Here is a 9,697-nt window from a genome sequence, read left to right as displayed (position 1 = left end):
ATAGAAAACAAAAGACTAGCAAGGACCGGTGTGGGAGAGAAGGTAGGGCAACCAGAACACACACACTGCTCCTCAGAGTAGGAACTGGAACGAACCCTTGGGAAGACGGCTCAGCAGCATCTCCAGAAGCTACCGTCTGCCTCCCCTCTGACCTCACCATTCTGTCGTCGAATTTATAACCAAGAGAAGCTAGCGGGTCTGTTCACCAAACGAAACACTCAAGAATATTCACAGGAGCCAGATTCATAGAAGTTCTAGAAATAACGCCAACAGACACAGATAAATGGCAAAATGGACAGCAGAATTGTTGAGTGCGGTAAAACAAAACAAAATAAAGCAATAAAAACAAATGAGCTGCCACATGCAGCAACGTGGACGAAATCTCCTGGAATGTGGAACAGCAACAAAAGCCAGAAGCAGAAGTTCATACCCTATGATTCCGTTTATTTGGAGTTTGGTTGTAGACCAAACAGAAGACAGAATCGTGCTTTGGAGGTACTAATGGGGGGTGGGGGACAGGAAGGATCCTGCTGGTGTGCTGGAAATGTCCCATATTGATTTGGGTAACGTTTGCCCTGGTGTATACATGCATAAAATCTCAAGCTGTAAACCTAAGATTTCTGCTTTCCATGGTATAGGTGTTACTCCTCAGAAAATTCACCTAAATAAATAAATAAGTAAATGTGGACCAAATGAGAGTTTTATGTAAATGTAAGTGCTGAGAAGAAAGTAAGTGATGTGTTAGGTAGATGGGAGGCTGACTGATCAGAGCTGAGACCTGAATGGTGATAAGGAGATAGCCACATAATGAGCTGAGGGACTCCTTTCTGGGAGATGGGACAGCAAGTGCAAAGGCCCTGTGACAGGGCCCTGTCTGGTGTGTTGGAGAAACCTAGTCAAAACCAGTGGACTGGAACACTGTGAGCAGGGCCAAGGCAAGCCTTTAAGGTGGCTTTTCTAAGAATGTGGGGAAAGCACGAAGGGTGTGAGGTAAGGGATGCTGGCAGTACTTTCTGAGAGATTAGATAAGAGTAAGGGAGAGAGAAACTTTTGATGACTTTTAATTACGTGGCCAGGACATCTGGGAGGTCCGCAGCTGAGGTTCCACTGAGTGAGCAGGACCCACTGGAGTCAAGGTCAGTTTGGACACATTAAAGTGGACATACTTTTTAGATACTCATGGAGCTGCTGGGGAGGCTGTGGGCGGTGGGGCTGAAGTTCTGCCCCAGACCCGGGCTGGACATAGAAGCCAGGAGCACACAGGTGGTGTTTCGAGTCTCAGGCACCCAGGAGAAGAGACAGCAAGAAGAAACAGGGCGTCTAATGGCATGAGCTTTTCTGGAAAGAGACTAGAGCTGCCGAGGGTTTGGACTGAAACTGCTTTAGAAACTGCTTCAGAAACTGTTTCTGTTATTAAGAAGGTCTTGTTGAGTGCTATCTCCCCACCAGGCATCGGGAGCCCAAAAGTGAGCAGACTGTGCAGTGCTGACTGCCTAGGCTTCAGTCTCTCAAGCCAAAGCCATAGGAACTAAACTGCAGATCCCTGGACCCACCCATGACCCTCGGGAACAGAGTGCTGGGGGTATCTGTCTTTTCCAAGTTCCCTGGGTGAGTGTTTTTACACACTGAAGTTTGAGAATCTTACTTGCAGTGGCTGAGGAGTGTGTGTGTGTGTGAGAGAGAGAGAAAGAGAGAGAAAGAGAGAGAGAGAGAGAGGGAAAGAGGGAGGACTGGGGGGAGGGAAAGAGGGAAAGAGCAATTTCCTCTTTCTTTCCCTCTCGGAGGGTGGGGCTACTTTGGAGTTCAGGAAAGCAGTCCGTTCTTAAGCTCTGCTGTGTGTGTGTGTGTGCGTGTGTGTGTGTGTGTGTGTGCGCGCGCGCTTATGTGTGGGGGGCGGGCACGGTGTCCCAGGAGGACAGAGTTTGCATTGATGAAAACCCTTCCCAGCCCTTTGATACCTCCTTCCCGCCGCTGTGAAGTTAAGGAGCTCAGTCCTCGGTGTGTCCCGCTCTCCGGCCGCGCTCCCTCACAGGCCAGGATGGCATTCTGTCTGGTCCTGCGCATGGCGCTGCTGCTGCTCTCCGGGGTCCTGGCCCCAGCAGTGCTCACAGGTAAGGGTGCTCCCTTGACTCTGCTGCCACCAGCCACCCAGGGCCAAGAAGTACCGTGGGCCGGATTCTCCGTTGCCCACTGGGCTTCCCAAGAGACAGGCCACCGTTTGGGGTGATTCTGCAGAAGGCTTCTGTGAGATCGGTTGCCAGGAGTCAATGTCCTGGGAAATGCTAGCCATGGACACGATGGCCCCTGAAGCAGGGGGGGTGATTTAGGGAGCAAGACCAGGGACTTCAGCAGATTGGGGGACATGGGGATTACCCCAACATGCTGAAATCTGAAGGCTTCCAGATCTAGGAGTCAGGACAGGGCACCAGGCACAGGACAAGCAGCTGAGGGACTAGAGACCCTGGCTCCTAGGCAGAAAACCCCAGAACCCTGCTGGTTCACTTTTCAACCCTGCAAACCATTCTTCTGCTGGCTTTCTGAAACATCCTTCTAGAGTGAAGACCCAAGTACTATTCCCAGCCCAGGGAAATTTTCAGAGAGAACACAGAGCCTGAGACTCCTTAGCAAAACTATGCTGAGGACACTGGACTTAGGATCAGTACTAAGGTCAAAATGGCCGGGTCTGGGGTGTGGTGAGAAGGAAGGTCCCAGTAGACTCAGGGTGCTGGCTCCCCAGACCTCAGCCCCAGTCCTGGGCATGGCTCTAGAGCCCTCTGCTGGGAGGGGCTGGCCCAGGCCAACTTCAAAGCCTGAGAGAGAAAAAGCACAGACAGGTCCTGGATGGTCTTTCTTCGGAAGAAAGCAGTCTCTCTTGACCGTGAGGTGGGCCAAAGGAGAAATATTTCAGGCCCCTGTGTGTATGTGTGTGTTGGGTGGGGGGGGGGGGGGTCCTGGAGCTGGAGAAAGGAGTGGGTGGGGAGAGCCCTGGAGACCTTCTCTGTGGCATGGGCTTTGGGGGGAATGTCTGTGCATCTACAGGGGTGGCACCTGGCTGCCAGCCACCTAAGTAAGCATGGCCCTGGGGAGAATTTCTGGGGGGTGAGAGGCCTGTGGGGGGGACAGCCACACACTCAGACACACACACCAGGAAGAAATGATGGTGAGGCACCTGTGGGCGCACAGGCCTCTAGATGCCCTAGGAAGAAGCCCGGCTTTGCTTCTGGCTCTGTCTACCAACCGTTCCTCGGCCTCTCGGTACCTCTCCTCATCTGTAGCATGGGTGTAACTGCAGGCAGCAATTCTGCCTCCCGTGCAGGGGACGGTAGGCCTGCCCAGTCTAGACACACGAGCTTTCAGGATGGGTCTGGCACCCTGGAACACTCAGGAAGTGTTGGGGAATGTGAATCAATGTCCCCAGCCCCCTTTCTGGGTGCAGGGTGGTCTTGGGGCAGAACCGCCTCTTCGAATAGGCTGGGAAAGTGCCAGCCTCCCTTTATGTGGGAGATGTGCTGGCTGGGCAAGACAGGGGCCCGGTGTGACACCCCGGGAACTGGGAAAGTGGCCTGAGTATCAGGTGGCATCTTCCATGGACTAGATCTTAGGACGGCGGTCCTTGCAGATCCCCCACACCCCACCCTACACCCCACTCCACCCCTGCCTGGTGGTCAAACTGGGTTGAGGCGAAGGTGTTGGCGCCGGCCTGCCCAGGTTCTGGGGCCACCAGGGGAGCTCCTGTCCAGTTTCTTGTTCCCTGAGTAGCCAGGCTCTTCCAGCCCAGGATGCTGGCTGGAGGCCCTGGATACACAGCCTGGGTGGGTGGGCTTTGTCTGCTGCCACAGGAATGTTTGGGGACGTGTTTGGCATCTCTAGGACCTCACCTGGCCTCACCTCCCTCCACGTGTCCTACCAGGAACAGGCGGGCCCACTCCACCCCGCAGTCTTTGGGGTTTGGCTGTCGTTCTTCCTGCCGGTCTGGGAGGGAGGATGTTTGGGAGGCTCTCAGCCACCCCACTCTGGGCTGGAAGCTCCGAGCAGGTGTGTACAAGGCCTAGCAGGCCCCTGCCTTTGCTCGGTGGGCAGGGGTCCCATACAGGCGGGCAGGGAAGGAGTGGCCCTGTGGCTGAGGTCCGGACCCAGCCTGCTGCCCTCCCTGGTGGCTGCCCGTACAGCTACCGGAGTAGGGGGAGCAGGCCAGGCTGAGCAGGCAGGAGGCCAGGGAAGGGATGAAAAGGCCCTTCATGGCGGGCACAAAGGCTGTCTGTGAGCACGGGTGCCTGGCCTCGGGGCCCTGTGGTCAGAGCGAGTGTTAAACAAACCTATTTACTGAAAGGCAGGGCGGCTGGAGGCGGTGGGGCTGGGGGAGAGCCCACCATGCCCGGGCCTGTGGCAGTGTCACGAGGTCCCCTACTTCTCTGGGTTCCCTTGGTTAGAGTCGCAGGACGTTGCTAACTCTGGTCCTTGGCGTTTAGGTCTATCACAGCCCCCCTCAGTTCTACCTGCCTCTCGGTCCTCACCTAACTTCCCCCTTGGGGCTCACAGCTCAGCTTCCATGGCCGTCGGCTCCGTCCTCCGTGACGTTGCTAGCGCCGGTCCCTCTGCCTGGCTTTCTCTCCCTCATCTCCACGCCTCTTCTCCACGCCTCTTTGGATGGGCCCTCCTGCTGGCAAGCCTCCTGACAACAGCTTCCACTTAGGGGTCCCCAAGATGGATTTGGGGAGAAGGCGGATTCTTGCCTTTAAACTCTGTTTTCCCCTTTTATTGCAGCGAATTGAGAAAATACAGAAACATGTAGATGAGGATGAGCCTCCTCCTGGCCACTGTGCCTCCTTTGCTGGAAGGGGGGGCGGCTGACTCCAGGCTGCAGTTCTGGGCTGCAGAAGCTACAGGGAGCTGGCCGGCCTTTGGGGCCCCGGCTTCTTGGGTGCCGATGAGCCTCTGGGGTCTCCCATGATGGTCAGTGACAACAAATGCAGAACACACAGACCCAACCGGCCCGAGTCCGGCCGGGGCGGCCCTGGGGCCAAGGCAGCAGCTCAGGACAGCAGGATGGCATGGTTAGCTACTTGTGTGAGCTCAGAGAGATGCGATCCAACTCCCATTTCATAGGGTGGGAAGTGCCGTCGGGGAGGGGGGAGTGAAGTCAGTCTGCTGGGGTCCCAGGGTGGGTGACAGCACGACAGAGCCAGGCTTAGGCCCCAGCCTTTTTGATCTGGAGGCCTGTGGTTTCAGCCCTTTAAGCTTTAGGGCCTGGGTGAGTGTTGCAGGGGTAGGATCAGGGATGAGGCAGCCTGAGCCAGTGTGTCTGGTAGGGAAGATCCAGGCTTCTGTGGGGAGCAGCCAAGTAAGGCTGGCTCTTTGGGGGGTGGAAGGGGAGAAGACCTGGGTGCGCCCCCAACCGCCCTGCTCAGAGGGAGGCCCCCTCTTCCCCAGAGCTGGCTCCCGGGCCGGGGGTGGGGGTGTGGGGCAAAGGGCAGAGGTAGAGGCTTACCTGGGCCGCTGCTAGCTCCAGGCCACTGATTCCCCTGTGGCTGCCCAGGTTGCTGGGTCTGGTACCCTGCAGCCCTGTGGAGGCCTCTCTGCCGTGGGGGCCAGTGGTGTGTCCACTTAACTGGGAAGACAGGCAGTCTGTCAGACCTCAGGGCCCAGCCACGGACATACTCGGACTCTTTCTCTGGCCTAGCCCCTGGGAGCCTGAGGTGAGCATGCCCAGGGCCTGGCACCTTCCATAGCAGCTATGAGGCTTGCAGACCCCTGCCCCCCCAGGCAGTGATGACGGAGACCTGGCAGGGTGATCGCCCCCCTCCTCACAGGGTGGTCTTCGCAGTTGGTGGGGGGCCAGGGAGGACCCAGACGCCGGCATTTGGGTTCGGCCTCAGGCCCTGCGAGCAGGAAGCTTCCCCCACACCGTGTGTCAGGGGCCTTTTGCCCCTGGGAGATCTCCTTGGCAGGGCTGTTTTCTGAAACGGGATGCCGGCTTGGGGAACCCTTGAGGACTAGGACAGAGGTTCCTCCTGTAAGCTGAGCCTCAGAACTGATCCAGCCTAGGCCTGGGAAAGGCTGCAGCAGCAGGGCCTGGGGAGTCCTGTACAGCTGGATTGGGAAGAGATTTTGAGTTTACCTCCAAGTGGCAAGAACAATCTTAGGGAACACCAGCAGACTCTTAGAATCGCCTTCGCCACATTTGCTCTTCTTCCTGTCTCTGCCTACCCACTTGAGCTATCTGAACGCTGACCACTGAAGAGTAAGCTGTGGACATCATGCCTTCTGTCCCCTCAATGCTTCTAAGAACGAGGATCTTTACATCACCAGTCAGTTTTCTCAGTGAGGACCTGGGCATTGATATGATACTGTTATCCAAGCTGCAAATTCCTACTTCCTTACTAAACCCCGTAATGTCCCCCTCCCCAGGCAGGAGTACATGCTGCATTCAACCTCCTGGGTCTCTAATCTGGAACAGTCCCTCAGCCTTCCTTTGTCTTTCTTGACCTGGATGTTTTTGAAAGCAGTTATTTTAAGACTGACCCTGAATTTGGGTTTCACTGATGTTTCCTCGTGATTTGCCCCAGGTGGGCACTGTTAGCAGGAGAGACCCCAAAGTCCCTTTGTGTCCTCCCAGCACAGCCCCTCTCTGGAAGCTGGTGAGTTTTCAAGCAGCTTGGCTCGGGCTTGTCTGTGCCAGAGGGAGCTGGGGGGGGGGGGGCGGTGAAGCCTTCCGAGAGAAAGGTGCCCCAGGGACCTTCAGGCAAGCTGGCTGGGGCTTCAGGAATGACACAACTTCCCTGGTGGTTTCTGGGGGAGTGTATCCTGCTACTTCATCATCTGGGGGCTTCTGAGTCCCAGCAGCACTCCTCCCCAGACCCCCCTAAGCCTTGGTTTTCTCAAAGAGAGTTCCTAGCAGCTGGAGTCAACGAGATGGTGTCCTGATGCCTGCGGAGCCCTTTCTGGGGACTGCGTGGGGGCTGAGCATCCTCGGATCACAATTCAGATTAGGCACTGGGGAGCTCTGACCCTGCTAAAGCCAATGGCCAGGACTAGAGGGTGGTGGGAGCCTGGAGACTGTTTGTCATTCTGGTCTTGAACTTTAACTAGGGGGCTGGGGCCTTCTCTCTGGGAAGGATGGGTGGGTCTGGGGTTGGCGTAGTGCTGTGGGGCCCCTCAGACCAGGATCCTTGGTGGGGAGGGGAGTGAAACTGGCATGGGCCGATATGGTGGAGGTGGGGATATGGGGCTGGAGTTTTCACACGGGCCTCTCAGTGTCAGCCTGTCCCGTTCCCTGCGGCCCCTGGGTACTCCAAACCTTGCCAACTCCCAACCCATGAGCAGAGAGAGGCCTCTGCACAAAAGATGCACCAGGACTGATGGGCTGATTGAGCCCCAGCCTGTGGGGGTCAGGGGGGCTCGTCCCTTTCTTGGGGCTTCCCTTACACTGACCACACACCTCTGGCCGTCCCTCTGGCCCTGTCCTGTCTGGAGACAACAATATGCTGGCATCAGTTTCTTGGGATACAGAGTCCCCTTGGGGTTTAAGCCTTCAAACATGGGGTACGTGTGAGCACTAGACCCCATGTCATGTGGGTTGTGTGGCTCTGCCCAGGCCAGGGCAAAGGAGGGGAAGCAAAGGAGGGGTTTGCCTCTCCTCCCCACCTCCTGCAGCAGCCCCCTCATAGGGCTCTGGGTAGGCAGGGACCCCTTTCCCTGAAGGGAGAGTTGCCTCACCTTCCTGGCCTCTTCTCCAGGGTGAAGGCTGCCCTGCCCTGCCTTGCCGGGGCCTCTCTCAAGGGTCAGTCATCTCACCCAGGCCTACAGAGCCCAGCAGCTCAGATGAGGGTCCGAGCAGGCTGTGCTGGGAGGGGTGAGTGACCCGCTCAGGCCTTCCCGAAGCTGGGCTGCCAGCTCTGGGCCGGTGCTCACCGCTGTTTATTAGGAGAACCCGTTGGGCCCCTCCCCCTCTCCCTTACTTCTCCCCGAGCCCCCATCAGTCTGTCTTCACTGGGTTCAGAAGCAGCCTGGCCCCAGCAGAGGTCCTGGAGCCCCGGTGAAACGGAACGGTTGGTGCAGCGCTGACCCCAGAGTCCCGCGCACAGCGCCACCTCCGCAGTCTGTTCCCCGCGGGGGCCTCGTCCCTGTCGTCCTGCTGCCTGCTCCCCAGCGCCTGTCCTTGGCCTTGCAGCCGAGGGTCCGCAGGAGCCTGCGCCCACCCTGTGGAACGAGCCCGCCGAGCTGCCGTCGGGAGAGGGCCCCGTGGAGAGCACCAGCCCCGCCCGGGAGCCCGCGGCCACCGGGCCCCTGGCCCCCACCGCCGCGCCGGGCCCCGAGGACAGCACGGCGCGGGAGCCGCTGGACCCGAGCAGCGGTAGGCGCGGCCGCCCGGGCGGGGGAGGTGGGGGGCGCGGGGCGGGCGCGGGCGGCGGGGGCTGACCCGCCCTCCGTCCTCCGCAGGCTCGCTGGGGCCCGGCGCCATCGCCGCCATCGTCATCGCCGCCCTGCTGGCCACCTGCGTGGTGCTGGCGCTCGTCGTCGTCGCGCTGAGAAAGTTTTCCGCCTCCTGAAGCGAATAAAGGGGCCGCGCCCCCGCCGCACGGCGCGACTCGGCTGCAACCCCGGTGGCGCCCCCGTGTCTCGAGTGTGTCCGCGCGTGCGTGTGGGGGCGAGCGGGGCGGGTGACAACTCGCAACACGTGCGTGCGGGGACCCCGCTCGGCTGCCCGCGCCCCTGGCTCCCGCCGCCCCGGCCCCGCTCCTGTCCCCGAAGTGCTCAGGGCCCGCCGCCGGCGCTGGGGCACAGACTGACGCGCTGCGGAGAGCTCGGGGCGGGCGGGCAGGACAGGGATCCCAAGCGGAGCCTGCGTTGTTCGGAGGGTGGGGGCGTTTTCTGACCTGGTCATCAGGCCATCTGCGGCTCTGAGCGCCAGACCTGTCCCTCTGGCGCCCCCGGGAACCCCTCCACCCCTGGGAGCCCCAGGAGCAACCCGACCACAGTCCCAGGCAGCCTCCCTCCAACTCCCAGTCTGGCCCTGGCTCTCCTTTCTTGGTCACATCCTTGGTTTTGCACACTTCCCGGGAAGCCTGGCTTTTGTGATTGAGAGAAGGGATTTAAAATAGTGGCTGAGCTGCCCAGGGCTTGGCAGGAAAGAGGCCTGAACTGGAAAAAAAGAAGAACGGAGGCTTGAAGGAGGGACCGTCTGCACACTCTGTGATGGTTTGATACTGGGGCTGAGGTGTAGGTGTTGGTGGAGGGAAGCTGTTCCTCCTCTACTTTCACTGTTTCTAGCAAGGCTTTCGGCCTCCTCCGCTTCCCTGAGCTCCAAACCACTCCTGCTCCCGCTAAGACCAGTTTTTTCCTCCTGGATACTCCAGGTGAGCGCTCGCCCAAAACACACGGGCGAAGTTTTCATTTGTGAAACACTGTTCTAAAACCGACCAGTTCTCATGAAGCTGTTTACATTACTTCATTCCACGTAACCTCTGGTCACCAAAGCCCTAGTTAAAGCAGATGATCCAAATCAGCGTGCTCTTTACTGGCCTCAAAAAGATAAGCTGGACAAGGGCCAGGACCAATGGTCACCCCCTCTCCTTTGTCCCAGGTTTTCCTTCCCCCCACCCAAGAGCAGCATAGGGCTCAAAACTGGCCCCTTTCCCCCTGCCCCCACTGCTGGGGGCCTTAAGTGTGGGTAATCCCCCTGGGCGCATAGCCCAGA

The 9,697-nt window shown here is 58.6% G+C and overlaps 1 protein-coding gene across 1 annotated transcript; it reads left to right on the top strand.

Annotated features, from left to right (window-relative positions):
• Positions 1 to 1,852: 1,852 nt before the first annotated feature.
• Positions 1,853 to 8,736, top strand: SNORC (secondary ossification center associated regulator of chondrocyte maturation). The gene is made up of 3 exons (XM_059167695.1): positions 1,853 to 2,111; positions 8,171 to 8,353; positions 8,440 to 8,736. The coding sequence occupies exons 1-3, from the start codon at positions 1,883 to 1,885 to the stop codon at positions 8,547 to 8,549; spliced, it is 522 nt and encodes a 173-aa protein (XP_059023678.1). The 5' UTR covers positions 1,853 to 1,882; the 3' UTR covers positions 8,550 to 8,736.
• Positions 8,737 to 9,697: the final 961 nt, after the last annotated feature.

Source organism: Mustela lutreola, chromosome 3, assembly GCF_030435805.1.
Source record: "Mustela lutreola isolate mMusLut2 chromosome 3, mMusLut2.pri, whole genome shotgun sequence".
NCBI classification, from domain to species: domain Eukaryota; kingdom Metazoa; phylum Chordata; class Mammalia; order Carnivora; family Mustelidae; genus Mustela; species Mustela lutreola.
This window is presented reverse-complemented; position numbering and strand designations above follow the sequence as displayed.